The 24,569-nt window shown below is 43.4% G+C and overlaps 1 protein-coding gene across 1 annotated transcript in view; it reads right to left on the reverse strand.

Annotated features, from left to right (window-relative positions):
* Positions 1 to 10,013: 10,013 nt before the first annotated feature.
* LOC109866618 (polypeptide N-acetylgalactosaminyltransferase 14-like) overlaps positions 10,014 to 24,569 on the reverse strand; it is a 115,038-nt gene continuing 100,482 nt past the window's right edge. The window contains exons 11-15 of the mRNA XM_020455376.2: positions 22,699 to 22,791; positions 21,437 to 21,520; positions 20,261 to 20,405; positions 13,128 to 13,247; positions 10,014 to 10,909 (exon numbers count right to left, since the gene is read on the reverse strand). Of these exons, the coding sequence (XP_020310965.1) occupies positions 10,751 to 10,909; positions 13,128 to 13,247; positions 20,261 to 20,405; positions 21,437 to 21,520; positions 22,699 to 22,791 (601 nt within the window). The 3' untranslated portion in view covers positions 10,014 to 10,750. The remainder of the gene's footprint in view (positions 10,910 to 13,127; positions 13,248 to 20,260; positions 20,406 to 21,436; positions 21,521 to 22,698; positions 22,792 to 24,569) is intronic.

The following is a 24,569-nucleotide window of genomic DNA, read 5'->3' on the forward strand; positions in this document are numbered from 1 at the left end:
GCAAAGTAGAAATAAAAAAATAATGGGGTGCAAAGGAGCAAAATAAATAAATAAATAAAAATTAAATACAGTTGGGAAAGAGGTAGTTGTTTGGGCTAAATTATAGGTGGGCTATGTACAGGTGCAGTAATCTGTGAGCTGCTCTGACAGTTGGTGCTTAAAGCTAGTGAGGGAGATAAGTGTTTCCAGTTTCAGAGATTTTTGTAGTTCGTTCCAGTCATTGGCAGCAGAGAACTGGAAGGAGAGGCGGCCAAAGAAAGAATTGGTCTTGGGGGTGACTAGAGAGATATACCTGCTGGAGCGTGTGCTACAGGTGGGAGATGCTATGGTGACCAGCGAGCTGAGATAAGGGGGGACTTTACCTAGCAGGGTCTTGTAGATGACATGGAGCCAGTGGGTTTGGCGACGAGTATGAAGCGAGGGCCAGCCAACGAGAGCGTACAGGTCGCAATGGTGGGTAGTATATGGGGCTTTGGTGATAAAACGGATTGCACTGTGATAGACTGCATCCAATTTGTTGAGTAGGGTATTGGAGGCTATTTTGTAAATGACATCGCCAAAGTCGAGGATTGGTAGGATGGTCAGTTTTACAAGGGTATGTTTGGCAGCATGAGTGAAGGATGCTTTGTTGCGAAATAGGAAGCCAATTCTAGATTTAACTTTGGATTGGAGATGTTTGATATGGGTCTGGAAGGAGAGTTTACAGTCTAACCAGACACCTAAGTATTTGTAGTTGTCCACGTATTCTAAGTCAGAGCCGTCCAGAGTAGTGATGTTGGACAGGCGGGTAGGTGCAGGTAGCGATCGGTTGAAGAGCATGCATTTAGTTTTACTTGTATTTAAGAGCAATTGGAGGCCACGGAAGGAGAGTTGTATGGCATTGAAGCTTGCCTGGAGGGTTGTTAACACAGTGTCCAAAGAAGGGCCGGAAGTATACAGAATGGTGTCGTCTGCGTAGAGGTGGATCAGGGACTCACCAGCAGCAAGAGCGACCTCATTGATGTATACAGAGAAGAGAGTCGGTCCAAGAATTGAACCCTGTGGCACCCCCATAGAGACTGCCAGAGGTCCGGACAGCAGACCCTCCGACTTGACACACTGAACTCTATCAGAGAAGTAGTTGGTGAACCAGGCGAGGCAATCATTTGAGAAACCAAGGCTGTCGAGTCTGCCGATGAGGATATGGTGATTGACAGAGTCGAAAGCCTTGGCCAGATCAATGAATACGGCTGCACAGTAATGTTTCTTATCGATGGCGGTTAAGATATCGTTTAGGACCTTGAGCGTGGCTGAGGTGCACCCATGACCAGCTCTGAAACCAGATTGCATAGCAGAGAAGGTATGGTGAGATTCGAAATGGTCGGTAATCTGTTTGTTGACTTGGCTTTCGAAGACCTTAGAAAGGCACGGTAGGATAGATATAGGTCTGTAGCAGTTTGGGTCAAGAGTGTCCCCCCCTTTGAAGAGGGGGATGACCGCAGCTGCTTTCCAATCTTTGGGAATCTCAGACGACACGAAAGAGAGGTTGAACAGGCTAGTAATAGGGGTGGCAACAATTTCGGCAGATAATTTTAGAAAGAAAGGGTCCAGATTGTCTAGCCCGGCTGATTTGTAGGGGTCCAGATTTTGCAGCTCTTTCAGAACATCAGCTGAATGGATTTGGGAGAAGGAGAAATGGGGAAGGCTTGGGCGAGTTGCTGTTGGGGGTGCAGTGCTGTTGTCCGGGGTAGGAGTAGCCAGGTGGAAAGCATGGCCAGCCGTAGAAAAATGCTTATTGAAATTCTCAATTATGGTGGATTTATCAGTGGTGACAGTGTTTCCTATCTTCAGTGCAGTGGGCAGCTGGGAGGAGGTGTTCTTATTCTCCATGGACTTTACAGTGTCCCAGAACTTTTTTGAGTTAGTGTTGCAGGAAGCAAATTTCTGCTTGAAAAAGCTAGCCTTGGCTTTTCTAACTGCCTGTGTATAATGATTTCTAGCTTCCCTGAACAGCTGCATATCACGGGGGCTGTTCGATGCTAATGCAGAACGCCATAGGATGTTTTTGTGTTGGTTAAGGGCAGTCAGGTCTGGGGAGAACCAAGGGCTATATCTGTTCCTGGTTCTAAATTTCTTGAATGGGGCATGTTTATTTAAGATGGTTAGGAAGGCATTTTTAAAAAATATCCAGGCATCCTCTACTGACGGGATGAGATCAATATCCTTCCAGGATACCCCGGCCAGGTCGATTAGAAAGGCCTGCTCGCAGAAGTGTTTCAGGGAGCGTTTTACAGTGATGAGTGGAGGTCGTTTGACCGCTGACCCATTACGGATGCAGGCAATGAGGCAGTGATCGCTGAGATCTTGGTTGAAGACAGCAGAGGTGTATTTAGAGGGGAAGTTGGTTAGGATGATATCTATGAGGGTGCCCGTGTTTAAGGTTTTGGGGAGGTACCTGGTAGGTTCATTGATTATTTGTGTGAGATTGAGGGCATCAAGTTTAGATTGTAGGATGGCCTGGGTGTTAAGCATGTTCCAGTTTAGGTCGCCTAGCAGCACGAACTCTGAAGATAGATGGGGGGCAATCAGTTCACATATGGTGTCCAGAGCACAGCTGGGGGCAGAGGGTGGTCTATAGCAGGCGGCAACGGTGAGAGACTTGTTTTTAGAGAGGTGGATTTTTAAAAGTAGAAGTTCAAATTGTTTGGGTACAGACCTGGATAGTAGGACAGAACTCTGCAGGCTATCTTTGCAGTAGATTGCAACACCGCCCCCTTTGGCAGTTCTATCTTGTCTGAAAATGTTGTAGTTTGGAATTAAAACTTCAGAATTTTTGGTGGTCTTCCTAAGCCAGGATTCAGACACAGCTAGAACATCCGGGTTGGCAGAGTGTGCTAAAGCAGTGAATAGAACAAACTTAGGGAGGAGGCTTCTAATGTTAACATGCATGAAACCAAGGCTATTACGGTTACAGAAGTCGTCAAAAGAGAGCGCCTGGGGAATAGGAGTGGAGCTAGGCACTGCAGGGCCTGGATTCACCTCTACATCGCCAGAGGAACATAGGAGGAGTAGAATAAGGGTACGGCTAAAAGCTATGAGAATTGGTCGTCTAGAACGTCTGGAACATAGAGTAAAAGGAGGTTTCTGGGGGCGATAAAATAGCATCAAGGTATAATGTACAGACAAATGTATGGTAGGATGTGAATACAGTGGAGGTAAACCTAGGTATTGAGTGATGAAGAGAGAGATATTGTCTCTAGAAACATCGTTGAAACCAGGAGATGTCATTGCATGTGTGGGTGGTGGAACTAATAGGTTGGATAAGGTATAGTGAGCAGGACTAGAGGCTCTACAGTGAAATAAGCCAATAAACACTAACCAGAACAGAAATGGACAAGACATATTGACATTAAGGATAGGCATGCTTAGTCGAGTGATCAAAAGGGTCCGGTGAGTGGAGAGGTTGGTTGGTGATTTAGACAGCTAGCCAGGGCATCGGTAGCAAGCTAGCATAGGATGGAGGTCTGTTAGCCACCCCTTACGTTCCGTCAGTAGATTAGTGGGGTTCCGTGTGGTAGAGGGGATTAATCCAAATCACACAACAACAACAAAAATAAAAACAATAGATATAGTTATAGAGGCCCAAGAAGAAAAGATAATAATAATAATTAAAAAAATAATTAAAAAAAATAATAATAAAAAAATTGTCCGATTGTCTATTCAGATAGCAGCCGGTAAGACAGCTAACGGTTAGCAGGCCGCAGATGGGCGTTCAGGTAACGTCGCGACGGAGGAGCCGGCCGAATAACTCCTTCGGGTAGATAACGTCGGCAGTCCAGTTGTGAAGGCCCGGTGGGGCTCCGCGAAGGCAGTAAAACGGGTCCGGATAGGTGACTGCAGCCCAGGTGTGATTGATGGAACTCAGGAGTGATTGACGGAGCTTGCTAGCTCCGGAATAATTGATGTTTGCTCCGGAATCGACGAAGGCCGATGGTCACACGGATAGCAGCTAGCTAGCTGTGAGATCCGGGTATGAATGTCCAGGGACATGGAGAGAAAAATTGGTCCGACATTTGATTTGATTTGATTTAGGCTTTCAGCCCAGGAGACGATAGTGGGAAGATGGTGGAAACTGAGGTTTTGTTTGAAACTGGTGAAGACAATAGCACAGAAAGTGAGAATGAGTGTGTTACCGTGGCAAAGGGAAACGAGAAGTAAAGCTGTCATGGAAAAAATTAAATCTCTAGACTAGTTTTTAGTCAGAGTGAGGGTTTTGGATCAATACTACTTGGGAAATCTGTTTAACGTCTCGAGTAAATTCTGGAATGTGTAGGAGGAAAGTGTGGAGTCAGTGAGAGTCACAAGAAGTGGTCTTATTTCTCATGTTTGCGTGTCTGCAGAGCAGAAGAAGCGTGTTTTAAGACTCAAAAAGATATCACAGTGGAATGTTTCCTGTATGGATTTTCGTAGCAGGTTGCCTATCAAGGGGGTTATTTCTGGGGTGGCACAATAAGTAAAGGCAGGATATAGGATATAAGGATATAACTGAAGGCACCGATAGAGTGGTTGGTGCATGTTGACTGACCTGTATGGTGGATGGAGAAAATAAATTATCTTCATCCATGCTACTGTTCTTAGATGAAGAATCTCTCCCTTCTCATATAAAGTTAGGATTCATGAGATACCCTATTAGAGCTTTTGCGCACAACCCTTTAGTGTCATAAATGTAAAAGATTTGGTCATGTGTCAGAAGGGAAGAATATCGTATGCCAGATGAAGTGAAATGCTGCAGTTGTGGAGGTGACTATGCGCCTGAATTCCTGGAGTGCCCTGTTCAGGTGAAGGAGACTGAGGTGGCCAGAGTAAGGAGTGTCCAGTGTGTCGCCTATCTGGAGGAGGTGAGAAGATTGGAAGGAACGAGTGGCGGAGAAGAAACAATGGTAGTAGAGCCTCCACGACCAGAGGTTTCTCATCAACCGAGTGACAGTGAAATGCCTCATGTTAAAATTTGGGCTTTGTTTTATTTATGGTCATAAACTGTACGGCGCAAGAGGAGAAGAAGTCCAAGAGAATTGGAATCATTGAAAGGAGCTGAACGTTTTTTGTGTCTTCGCAATTTCACAGCCGAGGCCGTGCAAGAAATCCTATTGGTGAATGTTCCGCCATCACAGGCCCCTGAGCCGTGTAGGGAGGTATTTTGGAGTAGACTGTGATTGAAGAAGTGGGATGGGTTTTGTTAGTTGATGTGTTTAATTGTTGTTTTCCCCTTCTCCCACAAGGTTTTTTTATTTTCTCATTCATTACCTCTTTCAGCTGGTGGTGGTAATGCACCATTAATATTGTGTGCCAACTGCCATTAAACCCTATCGAAGAAAAAGAAGATAAGAGGGGAGGGACCTCGGGGATTGTCATGGCCCGCCCACCTGTGGGGAAAATAACCGGTGGTTACCTAGGTTATCCCATAGCAAATAGTTGACCTTTTTCAAACGCCAGTTTATTGTTATCTGCTTGTTTTAGTCAATTACAAAACTTCACTTTCCATGTCTAAAGATGACTTTTCTATAAAACCGAAACCAGTCATTTATTGGGTAAAAAAACACCAACGTTTCGGCATCACTGTGCCTTCTTCAGCGTTGTCAGCATCTCTACACTAAATAATTTTCTCTGGGTGTGCGCCAGCTCATGCTTTTAGTAAAGATTACTTTTCAACATTACCTGCTACTGAGTGTTTTCAATTCTTTAAAAAACATAATATTGATAGTAGGGCCTCCCTCATGCCCCTTTTCATGATGGTGCTAGCAGCCATATGAGTGAGTGCTACCTTGCTAGCAACCAGTCTGGAACATTAAGCTAGCCAAGACCAACAACACAAGCAAACGGACTATATAGCTACAAGAAGTGTACAAACACACTATACCAAGCTAAGTAAAAAATGTACAGAACCAGTCAAAAGTTTGGTCACACCTACTCATTCAAGGGTTTATCTTTATTTTCACTATTTTCTACATTGTAGAATAATAGTGAAGACATAAAAACTATGAAATAACACATATGCAATTATGTAGTAAACCAAAAAAGTGTTAAACAAAATAAAATATATTTAGATTTTAGATTCTTCAAAGTAGCCACCCTTTGCTTTGATGACAGCTTTGCATTCTCTCAACCAGCTTCTCCTGGAATGCTTTTCCAACAGTCTTGAAGGATTTCCCACATATGCTGAGCATTTGTTGGCTGCTTTTCCTTCACTCTGCCATCCAACGCATCCCTAACCATCTCAATTTGGTTGAGATTAGGTGATTGTGGATGCCAGGTAATCAGATGCAGCACTCCATCACTCTCCTTCATGGTCAAATAGCCTTTACACAGCCTGGAGGTGTGTTAGGTCATTGTCCTGTTGAAAAACAAATGATAGTCCCACTATGCGCAAATCAGATGGTATGGCGTATTGCTGCAGAATGCTGTGGTCGCCATGCAGGTTAAGTGTGCCTTGAATTATAAATAAATCACCGGCTTGGTCACCAGCCAAGCACCATCACACCATCAAATCAAATCAAATCAAATCAAATTTATTTATATAGCCCTTCGTACATCAGCTGATATCCCAAAGTGCTGTACAGAAACCCAGCCCAAAACCCCAAACAGCAAGCAATGCAGGTGTAGAAGCACGGTGGCTAGGAAAAACTCCCTAGAAAGGCCAATACCTAGGAAGAAACCTAGAGAGGAACCAGGCTATGTGGGGTGGCCAGTCCTCTTCTGGCTGTGCCGGGTGGAGATTATAACAGAACATGGTCAAGATGTTCAATGTTCATAAATGACCAGCATGGTCGAATAATAATAAGGCAGAACAGTTGAAACTAGAGCAGCAGCACAGTCAGGTGGAGGTTGAAACTGGAGCAGCAGCATGGCCAGGTAGACTGGGGACAGCAAGGAGTCATCATGTCAGGTAGTCCTGGGGCATGGTCCTAGGGCTCAGGTCAGTTGAAACTGGAACAGCAGCATGGCCAGGTGGACTGGGGACAGCAAGGAGTCATCATGTCAGGTAGTCCTGGGGCATGGTCCTAGGGCTCAGGTCCTCCGAGAGAGAGAAAGAAAGAGAGAAGGAGAGAATTAGAGAACGCACACTTAGATTCACACAGGACACCGAATAGGACAGGAGAAGTACTCCAGATATAACAAACTGACCCCAGCCCCCCGACACATAAACTACTGCAGCATAAATACTGGAGGCTGAGACAGGAGGGGTCAGGAGACACTGTGGCCCCATGCGAGGACACCCCCGGACAGGGCCAAACAGGAAGGATATAACCCCACCCACTTTGCCAAAGCACAGCCCCCACACCACTAGAGGGATATCTTCAACCACCAACTTACCATCCTGAGACAAGGCTGAGTATAGCCCACAAAGATCTCCGCCACGGCACAACCCAAGGGGGCTGCATCACACCTCCTCCTCCGTCCTTCACAGTGGGAACCACACATGCTGAGATCATCTGTTCACCTACCCTGCGTCTCACAAAGACACGGTGGTTGGAACCAAAAATCTCAAATTTAGAGTGTCCATTGCCCGTGTTTCTTGGCCCAAGCAAGTCTCATCTTCATATTGGTGTCCTTTAGTAATGGTTTCTTTGCAGCAATTCGACCATGAAGGCCTGATTCACGCAGTCTCCTCTGAACTGTTGATGTTGAGATGTGTCTGTACTTGAACTCTGTGAAGCTTTAATTTGGGACTGCAATCTGAAGTGCAGTTAATTCTAATGAACTTATCCTCTGCAGCAGAGGTAACTCTGGGTCTTCCTTTCCTGTGGCGTCCTAATGAGAGCCAGTTTCAGCATAGCGCTTGATGGTTTTTGCGACTGCACTTGAAGAGACTTTCAGAGTTCTTGAAATGTTTCAGATTGACTGACCTTCATGTCTTAAAGTTTTCCCCCTACCTACAGACTTGATATCATTGGCCCCTTTAATAAATGGAACACTAGTCACTTTAATAATGCCAGAATGTTTACCTATCTTGCATTACTCATCTCATGTACAGTATATACTGTATACTGTATCCTTCACTATCTATTCTTTACTATCTTCTGCATCTTAGCCGTTCTGTCACTGCTCATCCATATATTTGATACTTTTATATTCTCATACCATTCCTTCACTAGATTGTGTGTATTAGGTTTTGTTGTGGAATTGCTAGATATTATCTATTAGATACTGCTGCCCTGTCAGATCTAGAAGCATAAGTATTTCGCTACACTCCCAATAACATCTGCTAACCATGTGTATGTGCCCAATAGCATTTGATTTGATTCGACAGTCGTGTATCTTTGCTTATTTGAGCTGTTCTTGCCATAATACGTACTGGTCTTTTACCAAATAGGGCAATCTTCTGTACACAACTCCTACCTTGTCACAACACAACTGATTGGCTCAAATGCATTAAGGAAAGAAATTCCACAAATGAACTTTTAACAAGGCACACCTGTTAATTGAAATTCATTCCAGATGACTTCCTCATGAAGCTGGTTGAGAGAATGCCAAGAGTGTGGTTGATTGGTTTAACACTTCTTTGGTTACTACATGATTCCATATCTGTTATTTCATAGTTTTGATGTCTTCACTACTATTTTACAATGTAGAAAATAGTACAAATAAAGACAAAAACGTTGAATGAGTCGGTGTGTCTAAACGTTTGACTGGTACTGTATGTCTTACCTGTAATTAAATGTTTTCCACATATATACTGTAGCTACGTGTAGCCTACTTGGACACCTGGTCCCCACATTTCCCACTCTCCCATGCTGAATAGCCTGAAGCCATGGGGCTCTTCTCGCAGGCTCTGCTTCCCTATGTGGGAGGATTGCAAATCGTAGTTCAGTATGTACATTACAATGCGGTTTAATGGGAAATAATGTTTGCTTTTCTCAATTTGTGTTCATGGTCGACGGGAATTCCTCCTTATGATGTCTACTTGGAGTATAGAATACTACAATAGTCACAATATCCATTAAACCTTGTGGTCAAACAAGGAAATGGTTCCAATTGTTTTTCCACCATTCATTTTTCCCATTAGGTATTTTATATACACTTAAATAAGGGCTGTGTTTCGTGTATGCTTACTCTGGTGTGACGTTTTGATAACTCTCTAGGACAAAGTTACTTTTTATCAATATATTTGCCTGTATTTACCCCACAAAAATGAACTGCAAATAATATGCTAATGTGGCTATCATAAAGAACTACAAATGCCATGATAATCTAGATGAGACTGCCAAATCGAGGCAGAGCATTTTCAAATCTAAGAGTAAATGGAGACTAATATATTGATGAAAGTCCCCTTGTCCATGAGAGATTTATATGGTTATCAAAATGTTATGCCACGGTAAGCCTGTTTGACCACTAGGTTTTATGGGTTTTATGACACCTCCGATGTGGGGCTCTATTAGCGTTCTAAACAACTGGGAACTCAGAAATCTCAGACTTCTGACTTCAGTGTGTTCAAGATAACTCGCAATTTCAAGTCGGAAACTCTAGCATCTTTCTAGAGCTCCGACTTAAAGATCGCTGATGTCATGATTTGACCTCGTTTTTTTCAGAGTTCAAATTGTAAACAATTCCATCGAAAATACCATTACATTCTTTGACAGATTTCTCTGATAGCGTGACACAACATCATATCTGTGAATGATGCTTTTCCCATGGAAGTTAGCCAGGTAGGCATATTCACTTGAGCGAGCGGTTTTTATGCTATTTATTCTCAAATCCTAACCCTTTTTCGGTCAATACTTCTTGCCGTTCGTCTGTCTTTGTTAACCCATGATGTGTCACTGCACAGAACTGTAAGATGCTGGTAATGCTGATCGAGGTGCCAGTGCTGTGCTGGTACCAGTCACATCTAATGCAATTTAAATAGTTATACTGAGACTAATTCACAATTTGTTCAATCAGGGAAGGGGCATCCAATCTTCACCATTACAAAATGTTATCAGTATATTCTACACAGGCTACTTATCACTGCTGAACACAAAACTAATAAACAAACCTTTTCGGTATTTCTTTTATTTCCTTTTTGACATTGCAGCACTGGCTATTACCGTGTGTTTGTGTTTCAGGATCATAGACGTGTGTGTGTGTGTGTTTGTGTTTCAGGATCATAGACGCATGTGTGTGTGTGTGTGTGTGTGTGTGCGTGTGTGTGTTTCAGGATCATAGACGTGTGTGTGTGTGTTTCAGGATCATAGACATTTTGTGTAAAGGTCATCTCCATTTCAATTAAAAATAAATGGGTATCATAGGATATTAAAATATTGCCATTTGACATATGCATTAAATTTGCTGACACAAATTCCATCATAGCTGCATCCCATCCCATATTAGATCACCATTGAAATGTCATTACGAAGAAATTATACACTTGAAGCAGCAGTTAGAAGAATAGTTTTGACAGACCACAAGTTTCAATGAAAACAGCAATGAAAAATGATGTCCCCTGTATTTTCATCTATATTAGCCCACAATAAATGACTTCAGCCCTGCTGAACGTCTTGTTGAACACTTGAATGTGCTGACATCAGGCCAAGTCCCTGCCATCTTATAAAGACTTATCTCAGTGACTGAAAACACCCTTTACTCTGGTATCCTCCTCCTCTCTCCTTTCCCTATCTCCCTCCATCACTCTCTCTCTCTTTCTAAAAGCCCTTGGCTATAGTATGCACTGCAGACGTTTGTGATTGCTCGTAGTGTAGTCCTCCTCTACAGGAAGGATTGTGTTGTGGGTGGATCAGGAGAAGGGCATCTCCCATCTCTGGGTGTAGGCTGTCAGTTCACAGGGGCTGATCACCAGCATCTTACTGCTCTCTATGCCATCCAGGGCCATCTCACTGTCCAGGCAGAAGTGGGAGGCCAGGTGCTCCAGATGTGTGCCTGACTTCTGCCATCGCTGGAACACAACAGACAATACAAAGATCAATAACTGTATACAGAGACATGCATTTCAATGTTATTAAACTGCTATTGTCCATTAATTGTTACAGAATGACATTGGTTCAAATAAATCAAAAAGTGTGGGCAACTATTGTCCAATACGGACCCTGTAATTCTGTCAACTTCATATTTAGCTAATGATCTTTATTGCATGTCGTGTTCATGGCACTGTCATGGCACATGGCACTCTTCCCACTATTCACCACTAGATGTCCCTCTTTACTCAATTTCCGGTGAGTCACTCATTTTGAGCAGGGAATTCTTCTTCTTGTTGATATTGTTGAACTTATATATGAACAAAACTAGAGGATATTAGCAAACATACAAGGAATCTGTCATTGCCTCACACATCCATCACTGGTTAGAACATGACGGCTGAGAGGCAAAGCCTGTTGCCAAGACTAGTGGAGCGTATCATGATCACGCCGCTCTTCAGTGGTAGAAACAATACAGTGGATATTAAGGGGATTTTCTGGATCAAAAAGGGCAAAGGTTGTGGGCGTGGCAGGAGGCGTGGCAATTAGCGGCTGGCTACATTTTTGTAAACAGGTCCCCCATCTCCATGGTGTAGAGAATTGTTAGAATTTTTGAGCCAATTTCCTGAAACTCAAACAAATGTCTTGCCATGTAGAGAAAATGTTGCCGTTTTAAAGCTCATTTCCTGCAATTATACATATTCTACCATGGAGCTGGGAGAAAATCATGCCGTTTTAAAGCTAGTTTCCTGTAATTCTATGCTTTTCACCATGCTCTTTTTCTCAAACATAATAACAAAATGAACACTACTAAATTAATTGTTTTTGGAATTTTCAATTCTCCCTGACTGTCTACCTTTTATTTTGGTAATTGTTAGTTCCCAAAGATGATATTATTTAAAAAAAATAAGATATAGGTCCATTATATTGTCTACATACTTTATATCTGGTTTTAGTTGTTTAAATTGACACTGAAAGCATTTTTCCATCCTGAAAATCGACTTGAAAAAATTATGTTTTGGCGCCCTGCCCAAGGAATAAAATGGCAGAAAGACCAAGGGTGGATGTGATAGAGATACAGAGCGTCTTTGTTTCACAGTATTTAAAGTCAGTGAACAGAAACACGCTCTGTTCCATTGTGAACCTGATCAAAGCAGGAAAGACTCAAATTGCCATGACATGTTTTTTCCCCCATTTTTTTATGAAGCAAAGTGAGACTGCACTTTTTAATTGATAAAAGAAAATAATTAAAACAAAATCAATTTGTATTCAGTGCCTGTGGTGCCTCTAAGTAATTCTTCTTGTTACTGGCTGTTGATGCACAACTGATAGTTAAGCACATTTATAGGCTCCTGAGAGCCTCTCTCTGCTGTAGCCTATAGTGGCCTGAGGGGAACACATGAGCACGGCTCTAATTAGCTATTATTGAACAGTTTCCGTCTATGTGCCAGGGGTGGAACATGTTGCTTTGGGAGCCTTTTTAGCAGGAGGAGGTAGTATATACCTGCGCAACTTCGAAAAGTGGGAGACCTAAAATCTACCTGCCAATTCAGAGGTCTATTATGTGGTCCTGACGTATCTATGCAACACTAGACTGTAACTGAGCTGTGTATAATGTTTTAAGTGTGCTATTTATCATCTCTTTCTCTCTCGCGATCCTTCTTTCTCTCACTTCCTATGTTTTCACCAGACACTACATCATTATCACCACATATTCATGAATCATCTGTTCCTGCAGTCACCACCCAAACAAAACAATGTGAATACATTTTACAGTCATGCATGCTGCTCAAAACACCCTCCCACTCATAAACAGTATCTGCACACATTCTCCACAAACCAACTCCTCTGTTTTCTTTTCCTCCTTGTTTACCAAGAATGCCAATAAAACATGTACAACCTTTTCGTACAGACTCAAACCATGTAAACAGCCTCGCTAGCATACTGTTAGATAAGCCGAAACAGACTGGGGAGGACCTTGCCTCTGTCTCAGGGTGCAGCAGCAGCAGCGGCAGCTGGCTGGTGATACAGGCAGAACCCGGAGCTCTCAGGCACACTCTCCACTGCACTATCAGACTGCCTAAGTGAAAGTTGATTTATGGCTTGTCAGAAGTGACTTTGCTCGTTTGAGGCAGGGGGCCGGCAGGGGGCCGGCGTGATGAGTGTTCAGGTGAGGACGGGCGCCCTCTGGGCTATTACTTGTTTCCCGTCGCCGATGTTACAGGGCATGAGCATGACCTGGGAGGCAGGAAAAGTGGTAGAGAGGGAGAGGCAGTGCTGTTGCTGGCGGATCTGCTGCCCGTGGGTGTAGATCCACTCCTGAGGAGAGAGAGATATACTGATGACACATCAACAACACGATAATTCCGTACTAACAAAACTGTCTACGTACCATGTACAGTGGGGCAGAATGTGCACAATTGGTGGCTGACTAAATACTTTTTTGCCCCACTGTATGTGAGAGTAGATTTAGGAACACAACACTTAGCAGAACACAGTCATGTCATACTACTGAAAACACACAGATTGGGTGTGTATCAGTGTATGCTACATCCAATCGTGAGGCGACCCAATTCCTCCAGTCTGGGAGAGTGTGTGTCTTCAGTACAGCACACACCACTACCCACACCTCCAAAACATCTGTCTCTGGGAGTGGGCTCACTCTTCAGGAACATTCCATACATCATGACATAATAAGACTCTGTCTCTGTGGAACCAGACCAGGGAATATTACTGAGCCAGCATAGTGGAGATTGACACACACATGCGTACATACATGCACGCACGCACGCACACACACACACACACACACACACACACACACAATCAAGTCTTGAGAATGGCCAAAGCCCAGATGAAAAACAGTACATATTTTGATCGCTGAAACTAAAGTAAGCCAATGAGATGCTGCTAAGCATCTGTGTTTTCTTTTACTGGACAAGTCATTCTTATTTACAATGACGGCCTAGGAACAGTGGGTTAACTGCCTTGTTCAGTGGCAGAATGACAGATTTTTTTACCTTGTCAGCTTGGGGATTTGATCTAGCAACCTTTCGGTTACTGGCGCAACACTCTAACCACTAGGCTACCTGCCGCCCCACTAACCACTAGGATACCTGTGTATGGTGGTGCAGGCATATCCAGCCACTTTTCATGGTCTAGCTAGCTTACATAGGATTTGATATTGAGTGGGCCCAAAAGGATCCAAATATTCACAAATAATATGTCATGGATTCTAGTGTTTTATTGTAGAATATCAGACAAAAAGACTATTTGAAACTCCGGGTACAAGCTGCCAGGCAACATCCCTGTACCCACATGTCCTAGTCAGGCGAGATGCACTCCAACAGAGATGCACTAAACTGTGGTCTCATTTTATAGTTGTATTACATCTTCTTCCCCTGCGCTCAAACAATAAGTGCATCTGTGTTCTTGTCTGGGTCCATGCCTTTTTGGAAAGCTATTTTTTTTCTAACATGATATTGTGATGTTCTTGGATTCAACTTTTGTGCACTTCCTTGGTTTCATAGTGTCTAACCATGTGTTTAGAAATATTTAGGGTAACTAAATAGGACAGCTTTTCGACCAATTCAAGCTAGAACTACAAATGTATGCTTGCTAGTACTTATTTTCCTATAGCAGAGCAAATTGAGAACTACTGATTTCAAACACAAGTGCCTCAGATACATGCAATTATCTGTAGAAATGGCAGATCCTGTCTAGTTTCTTTCGGCACAAAATAAGTGAGTTGATAGCAAGCGACACCTGAGGGCTGACGCCAAGGTAGGAAGAGGGTTCTGGCAACGTAATCGGAGGCAATTAGGAAGATATGTAGTGAGCAGCAGCAGTAAGGACAACCTTCCCAACTGAACTGGTGATTCCTATACTGGATGTTTAGGATGGTCACCCAGTAGGAATGTATGTGTGTGTGTTTGACAACACAAAGGAGGTCCCGTGGTAATCACTAGACGGCCATGCTACGAAGGACCAAGTATATAGTCATAATTGATGAGCCTGTACATGAGATATTTGCTTCTGACCTTTAGCATGGACAGCGGTGGCCATGTACAGTGGATATGTTGCCTGTTTCTAACCAAGGTCTTTGAAAAGACATGCAGACCTAAGGATTCAGTGCAATGCCCAGAGTGAGGGCTTTTAATTATATGTACATTACAATTATTAAACTCTGGTACAAGTCTCTCTTTCCACCGGGATTTAGCAACCATAGCGCATGCATTACCCAAACCACAGGATAATTGGCGCTCTCGAACGCGCGCTCTGGTTGACACACCCCCTGCCGAGCACGGCAGAAGGAACACACATTACATCACGATGGAGAAATTCAGATATGACTTGGTTCAATGTGCCAGTAAATCAGCACGATCAACTTTATTTTGAATTGTATTGCCTCTGTCACGGAGCTCTAGAATTGGCATCAAGTTTATTGTGCTAACGAAGATACAAACAGAGTAATGGAGAGCACTGAATAACATGGCAGTACACGGGGGCCACCATCTTTATGCGTGTCCGCTATAACGACGAATCAAAGGTCAATTCTAACTATTTCTTAATATATGCATAGTGATCTTATTACCAAAACATGTGCACTTTATGGTGGTAACATTCATACAAAATGTATGGCTGATAGAGCACAACTAGCAGAGCTACAAACGATTGAATACCTTTATTTCCCAAACATCACCCCGTGTTCTAACATGTGTTTCTTTCTCTTTTACAGGCAATTATCAATGTACCAGAGGACATCCCAGGCAAACGTCAAGCTGTAACACGGATTTGAAGATTACTTCCTAGAGAGGAGCAGCCATAGACTTAGATAGACATCGTATCATTGTATCGCTCCCTGTATGGCGTCCGTGAGAGCACGGGCAGCGCCGTTGAGGCCATCTCCCTTTTGAAGTGGTACATTTTCTTCTTCTACTACGTCAATGGCAAACAAACTGCACACTGCCGCATAGTGTGTTGTTTGAACATGTATAAAGCCAAGGTTGGCGATTTAATTCCACCTGCAGTTATGGAATGTTTCCTCACCAGTAAAAATGTATTGGCAGAATCCTCCTGGTCACCTGGATGGAATTATGTGATCTTTCCTCGAATTGGTGAAAGTCCTCAATGGCGCTGCCAATGATAAAACAGGCTTTTGGGCACTAGAGTCCTCTATCTACACTCTTCGGGGGAAAAAAGGGTTCCAAAAGGAATCTCGGCTGTCCCCATAGGAGAACCCTTTTTGGTTCCGGGGAGAACTCTTTTTGGTTCCACATAGAACCCTCTGTGGAAAGAGTCTATCTCTATGGAGCTAGCCAAGGTTGGCCTAGCGTTGGAAAAGTGGTCCAGAGTAGTTAGCACTACGTTCAGCCAGTCTAACGTGTGAAACACATTTCCAAGGGTGTTCATTCCCCAAGGAGAGGGGGCAGTCCCATCCATTCTCCCAGCCACACACCATAACAACCTCTACCGTAGCCTCTACTAACAAGAGTACTTGAACAATCAGAACATGTGTTGCGTAGGGAACAGGCCTGCATCGGCATGACATGTTGACATGCTATTTTACACCCCATTTGATATGAGATACACCGTTCTGCCTTGAGAAGACAGCCCAATATTGTAGTGTATATGCCATGTTCATCGTAAGAGCTAGTCCACCTGGATCAATAGTCCTCCTGTTACCCTGCAGCAGCCACATCGTTACATTACAACCTGGCTGCAATAAGAATCACAACACCTAGAAACACATCACAGAGGATAGGGCCCAGTGTGTATGTGTGTGTGTGGGTGTGTGTGAGTCAGTGTGTGTGCACATACATTATTTGTGGCAAGTGACAGCAGCCATGTCAGAGGGCAGTGTGGGAGGTACGTGCATCTCACCTCTCTGTGGAGGTGACACCAAGAGGCCAGGCCACTACAGAAGGCATGTCTCTGGGTTGAGAACAGAGGGCTGTAATAACCAGGCCCAGCTGGGTTTTGTGTATTAAACGGCAGGTGGGTGGAGACGAGGCCTGCTAGCAGATTAACAGGTCGGAAGGCAGAGGGCATGCACACAACACTGCTTAATAGAATAAACGGCACAGTGAAAATGTGCTCTGTATTAAATGTAATTACCCTGCAGTAATGGCACATCTTTTTACGATGTCCGTTGTGGCACGCCAATGTTAATTTACTGTAATGTTAATCTAAGTGGCTCCAAGTCTAGGGGATCTGTGCGCTGCTTGAGGAGACTGTGTGTTTTCAGAGCAGGGGTAAGCAACTAGATTCATCCGTGTGCTTTTAAGTATGCTGCCTCTAATTCTCCCACATTTCTTTATCTCCCCTCCTGGAGGACCTGAGCCCTAGCAGCATGCCTGAGGACTATCTGGCCTGACGACTCCTGGCTGTCTCCGTCCCCAGTCCACCTGGTCATGCTACTGATGCAGTTTCTGCTGTTCTGCCTGCGGCTATGGAACCCTGACCTGTTCACCTGCTATCTTATACCGGGCCTTCTGTTTCCTCTCTCTCTCTCTCTCTCTCTACCGCACCTGCTGTCTTGGCCCCTGAATGCTCGGCTATGAAAAGCCAGCTGACCTGCTGCACCCTCTGTAACCACTGTGATTATTATTTGACCCTGAACGTTTGAACATCTTGAAGAATGATCTGGCCTTAATGATCATGTACTCTTATAATCTCCACTGGCACAGCCTCTCTGCCTTTCTAGGGAGTTTCTCCTAGCCATCGTGCTTCTCCATCTGCATTGCTACTCTTTGGGATTTCAGGCTGAGTTTCTTTATAAACACTTTGTGACATCTGCTGATGTAAAAAGAGCTCCATAAATACATTTGATTGATTGATAGAGGCTATATAATAGAGCACAGACAGGCTGGTTGGATAAAGTCTGAGTAAGAACATCCAGTCTTCCATATTGGCAGCTGCTGTGTTTTTGGCTGAATCTCCATCTACTTCCCTGTTTTAATCAGAACACCTGAGAACCACCGGCTTGGAACATAACGAACAGCTGTGGCCAGTCTCATAGTGAATCTGCTTTGAGAGCAGTGTCCCACCTAGACCCAGACACTTCTGCTATTCTTATACACTGTAATAATAAAAACACATAACAGTTGGGCTACTGTACTGCAGAAGCATAATAGGCGTAGTCTAAATGAATGCTGACACAGTAATTATACAGTAGCCTGTTTTACCATGTTTCAGCGCTGAATTAAAGCCAAATAAAGCATAATGTGCTTCCTAGGGAAATTAATTGGGAGAGAAAAAAGAAAAAAAAACACACACCCGACCAAAACAAGTCGAACCATCTGAGAGCCTTTCTTAACTTCTGCATAACACACATCTCTATGATATCCTCTGATTCACATAACTAATCACCCATCAACAGCTAACACTTGGCCTTAGACAAAGTGTGTGTGTGTGTGTGTGTGTGTGTGTGTGTGTGTGTGTGTGTGTGTGTGTGTGTGTGTGTACGCGTGTACACGAAAGACAGAAATAAGTGTACACGGAGGTGCTGTGACAGCCGGTCACGGCGGTGAGAATGATCCTATCTGCAGAACAAGTGCTTGGGAATAATCTGTGGAGGCTGAGAGGCGTTGAGCACTCGGGCAGGTCAGGTCTGCTTGCTGGTAGCACTGACATAACATCAGGTAGAACGAGAGAGAGAGAGAGAGGGTAAATAAAAGAGAGAAGGGAGAGGCATATTGACAGAGTGGGAGAAAAACAAATACAAGAAAGATTGATAGGGAGGAAGAGGGAAAAGAGAAGGGGAGAAAGAGATAGAGGTGGAAAAAGAGAGCGAGAGGGGTGGGGGAGATCGAGAAAGAGGTAGAGAGCGATCCAGGTGTGTGAGCGAGCCGGTGTGTGAGACTGTCAGAGTGGGAGCAGCTCAGGCTGAATTCCACAAGTGCAAGATGATGCTTGTCTGCTCGAATTGTACAGAGACGGAAGGAAAACATGACAGGAGCAGTACTGACGGACGGGGAGAGAGGCTTAGCCCATGTTTGTTTTAAAACAGTGTGTGCCGGAGAGGCTAATGAGGACAGATACTTTCTGACAGCCTGGGATACATCGTACCTCTCTGTCAGTGAGTGTTGAAGCTGCTGGACTTGTGTGCAGAACAGCCCCTTAACCAGGCAGTAGTGATACAATAGTATTGACTCTGGACTAGACTTAAGTTCTCTGTATTCTTTGTGGATATTGAGTCTGTTCTGGGCCATACAGTAGCTCTCTGTTAGTGTGCGCTGAAGCTACACTACCATTCAAAAGTTTGGGGTCACTTAGAAATGTCCTTGTTTTTGAAAGAAAAGCAATTTTTTTGTCCATTAAAAGAACATAAAATTGATCAGAAATACAGTGTAGACTCCTCCCTATGTTTTAGATATGTTCAAAACTACACGGTTTCTGGCAGGGGGTATGCGATACCATATCCTCAATTCACAGGGTTGCATTCCCTTTAGACCCGGAGGTCTGTCTACTGGGTAACTGTACTAACACCAATCTTAGGCAAAGCCATACTATAAAGCTAACAGAAATATTGCTAGCGATTGCCAAGAAATGTATTGCCTTGAAATGGAAATTGGATTCCCCCCTGCCAGTTGAAATGTTAATAGTTGTATCCCACTGGAGAAAATCACTTACTGCTTGAGGAATAAGTTTACAGACACTTTACAGAATTTGGCGACCTTTTATTGACTATATGGATTATCTCCCCTCACATCACATTGGTTGAAGAGCCAGTTTGCGCCGTTCTGTGAAGGGAGTAGTACACAGAGTTGTACGAGATCTTCAGTTTCTTGGCAATTTCTCGCATGGAACAGCCTTCATTTCTCAGAACAAGAATAGACTGACGAGTTTCAGAAGAAAGTTCTTTGTTTCTGGCCATTTTGAGCCTGTAATCGAACCCACAAATGCTTATGCTCCAGATACTCAACTAGTCTAAAGAAGGCCAGTTTTATTGCTTCTTTAATCAGACAACAGTTTTCAGCTGTGCTAACATAATTGCAAAAGGGTTTTCTAATGATAAATTAGACTTTTAAAATTATAATCTTGGATTAGCTAACACAACCTGCCATTGCAACACAGGAGTGATGGTTGCTGATAATGGGCATACGCCCAAATCTGCTGTTTCCAGCTACAATAGTCATTTACAACATTAACAATGTCTACACTGGATTTCTGATCAATTTGATGTTATTAATGGAAGAAAAAAATTTTTTTCAAAAACAATTGACCTGTAGCTTTCAGTTTATAAGTGTAGAGTCTTGAGCAAGCCATAGATATACTGTTGAGTCTGTCTATTAAGTATTGACTGTTTGAATGTTGAGTGTAGGCCGTACCTGGTTGAGTGCCGGCACAGATCTGGTCCCGATGCAGGGTGCCAGTGTGAGAGAGGGGAGGTCCTGTCCCTCCAGCTTCCGCGATTCTAGACAATTCTGTCTTTGACGAACCACCCCCGACTTAGAGTCCGAATCATCCGGCACTCTGAAAATACACAACACACATTTTATAAATGTATTTTCTTGATTTAGAGTATATTCCCCAATGCAGAATACAAGGCAGATGCATAATCTCTGAATGTAATATGTTGATACTCACGCCTGGGATAGATTCATGGTGGCATTTTTACATGCACATAAATAACTATTCAGTATAGATATTAACATTGAGGCTAGCGTGTCATGTTCCGTGGCCTGGCATTAATGTTTCCTCAGACAATGTCTGAACTGAGTTACAATCGCTATTTAAATGTACAGGAAGAAATAGCCGTTCACATGACAGAGCCATTTATCAGAGGTAGGCAGGACCTATGGCTTGGGGGGGGGGTGTAAGTAATGTTGTCTGCTGCCAGTGTGGGTCTGTGGTGGCTCTACAGCCCAGCTCATTCACCTAGTCAGCAAACGGGAACCTGGAACCAGCAGCAGTGGATCCATCACTCACTCCCACACGCACACACATGCACACACGCCCCCCCCCCCCCCCCCCCCCCCCCCCCATAGGTAACAGTACTCATATCCCTTATATCCTTTGTGTGCTCTGCAAACGTTTTGTAATAGCCTATGACTGTACTTCTCTCTGTATATCACTCTCTCTCTAGCACTTGTATGTCTTTAACATTCTCTGTATACTCTTCCTCACTACTGTCCTTCCACTGGGACTTGTCCTCCCTATTTCAACTTTCTCTCAATTCACCTGTCTCTTCAACTAACTTTTTATAGTCTCTTTTCTTACTACGCAATTAACGGTGGCTCCATGTCATCTAAAAGGTCAGACCGCTCTCCCCTGAGTCACATTGTTCATTTCGGTTCGTTGGGATTAACCTAAACTCCATCACGCCTGGCTGTTGTTGTATCAGTCAGATTGAGCTGCAAGGCTGGCTTTTGAATCCAATGCCAGGCGGACACAGAGCAATCAGGGGACAAAAATAGAGAGGCCTGAATATGAAAAAGAATCATTGATCTATTCTGAATGAACCATAATGGGATGTGTGTGAGTGGCCAGCCGCAAACACTCACTTGAGCTCTGGGTAGACGTTGTCCAGATACCACTTGAAGGATTTGCACTTGAGAATCTTGCGGAGCTCTTCCCTGCCATGAATGCTGATAATAGAGAGAGGGAAATTAATGAAGTGTATGTTAGAGAGAGGAACCTTTTTTATAATGCTGTCCTGCTCTTATCAGAGAAAAGGCAGTGCTACACGCTTACACAGAGGCAGGCACATTGCTCCAATATGTAATGCAGGGAGACCAAAAACGCTCTCTTTAAATAACCTGAATGATATGGTTTGAACTGAACCGTCTACCCCGTTAATCGTGCTAAACCAGATGCAATGTATGTGTTCTATAATATTTCTCTTTATCAGGCCTCTGTAGAATATAAAATATAGCAGTAGAAGTGTATGCTGTGTAGACGTGTATGCTGTGTAGAAGTGTATGCTGTGTAGAAGTGTATGCTGTGTAGAAGTGTATGCTGTGTAGACGTGTATGCTGTGTAGAAGTGTATGCTGTGTAGACGTGTATGCTGTGTAGAAGTGTATGCTGTGTAGACGTGTATGCTGTGTAGAAGTGTATGCTGTGTAGACGTGTATGCTGTGTAGAAGTGTATGCTATGTAGAAGTGTATGCTGTGTAGACATGTATGCTGTGTAGAAGTGTATGCTGTGTAGAAGTGTATGCTGTGTAGACGTGTATGCTGTGTAGAAGTGTATGCTGTGTAGAAGTGTATGCTGTGTAGACATGTATGCTGTGTAGACATGTATGCTGTGTAGAAGTGTATGCTGTGTAGAAGTGTATGCTGTGTAGAAGTGTATGCTGTGTAGAAGTGTATGCTGTGTAGAAGTGTATGCTGTGTAGAAGTGTATGCTGTGTAGAAGTGTATGCTGTGTAGACGTGTATGCTGTGTAGAAGTGTATGCTGTGTAGAAGTGTATGCTGTGTAGAAGTGTATGCTGTGTAGAAGTGTATGCTGTGTAGAAGTGTATGCTGTGTATGCTGTGTAGAAGTGTATGCTGTGTAGAAGTGTATGCTGTGTAGAAGTGTATGCTGTGTAGAAGTGTATGCTGTGTATGCTGTGTAGAAGTGTATGCTGTGTATGCTGTGTAGAAGTGTATGCTGTGTAGAAGTGTATGCTGTGTAGAAGTGTATGCTGTGTAGAAGTGTATGCTGTGTAGAAGTGTATGCTGTGTAGACGTGTATGCTGTGTAGAAGTGTATGCTGTGTAGAAGTGTATGCTGTGTAGACGTGTATGCTGTATAGAAGTGTATGGTGATATGTCACTCACTCTCCGTAGGACTTGCCCCGTGCTGCAGGGCGAGCCGAGTAGTAGAAGAGCCTGAACTCATCCATCCACACCTCCGCCGTGCGCCTGGTGTTCCTGCAACACAGCCAGTAGAGTAGGATTCAGCAGGCGTTTTACATTAAACCACTTCACTCCAGGGTGGGCCAGCCCAGACCGCCAGTGTGAAAAGGCCTAGCGCGTATGTGACCGAAATAACCAAAGCCAAGCCAGCCCTCGCACATTGACAGTCTCAAACACATTCCAAGAAAATTCACCATCTTGCTTGGTAAAGATTAGCAGCAAAATAATAACGTTCTCCTGAGAGTTAAGTATACTGTATCATATTCCGTATATGTCAAGCTCACCCTTTTCACTGAATGTTGTGGGCCTTATGTTCATCCTAGCTCCATTTCATTACAGTTTGCATATTAAATGGGGAAAATACGTAATTGAGAATTCCATAATCCTCAGACCCAAACGCACCATCCTGGTTCCTCTAGTGGACCTGCGACACCCACCCAGCCTTTAAAGTCTGAGCGCCCTGCATAGGTGAAGCGTTTCATGTAATGATGGGATTGGTCCATGGAACAGTGACTGAAGTGGGTAAATAATTATAGTAACGTGATTCCTCTGTTGCATACTGTGGACCTTCTCCCAATATATATGTGTGCTGTTATAGACGTTTATTCCAAAATCAAATTCTATCACGTTGTCATACATACTGAACTCAACTTTAGTCCTCTTTTGACATTTGAAAGCATCTGGCAAACTTAGAATTTTGGGTGAAGACACCTTTAAAGCTAGATCCCTCCCCACTTCTGTTCTAATAGAAAGATGAGGGATGTTGGAGTAAAACAAGCATATATTTTGGGTTCTGATGAGGTACGACAGTTGAACTAAGCTCATGAGGCATTTATAAGTTATATTCTTCAAGAATCAATGGGTATGTATAATTAATTTACAAGTCCACAACTAGGGCAACTGCAGATTCTAGCTTTAAAAGGTGCATTCCAGTGCATCTCGTGCAGAACCCACTGTCTTGTACAGCTAATTAAACTAGTCTACAGCCTTATCCAATCCTTTTGTTCCTGACGGGCAGCAATACACCGTTTTGGCCTACTGTAACCCCTGCTGTTTTACGCTCCTTTGAAGCTCACACATCACATCTCTCCTTTCCACCTTACACACAACCCTACTCTTACACAGCCTGGCTTCTGAGCAGAAGACTTTGGGACAGTGAAGGACGTAAACTGCTTGTAACACAGATGACAGTGACATTGTGCTAAGAGCGGAGCACACGGAGACAGCAGGTGAATAAATTAAATAGAATTATCAATGGGCATGCTGAGCCACCAGCTGCCATTAGGAGCTTTTTTTCTTCCCAGGACATGAAATCAAACATCATTCTCAGAGCAATTATTCATTAACTCGACTGAACTATGCTAGACATACACATTCTGTTGACAGGATGAAGTAATTATTCATTGACTCGACTGAACTATGCTAGACATACACATTCTGTTGACAGGATGAAGTAATTATTCATTGACTCGACTGAACTATGCTAGACATACACATTCTGTTGACAGGATGAAGTAATTATTCATTAACTCGACTGAACTATGCTAGACATACACATTCTGTTGACAGGATGAAGTAATTATTCATTAACTCGACTGAACTATGCTAGACATACACATTCTGTTGACAGGATGAAGTAATTATTCATTAACTCGACTGAACTATGCTAGACATACACATTCTGTTGACAGGATGAAGTAATTATTCATTGACTCGACTGAACTATGCTAGACATACACATTCTGTTGACAGGATGAAGTAATTATTCATTAACTCGACTGAACTATGCTAGA

This window comes from Oncorhynchus kisutch, linkage group LG21 (genome assembly GCF_002021735.2).
Source record: "Oncorhynchus kisutch isolate 150728-3 linkage group LG21, Okis_V2, whole genome shotgun sequence".
Taxonomy (NCBI): domain Eukaryota; kingdom Metazoa; phylum Chordata; class Actinopteri; order Salmoniformes; family Salmonidae; genus Oncorhynchus; species Oncorhynchus kisutch.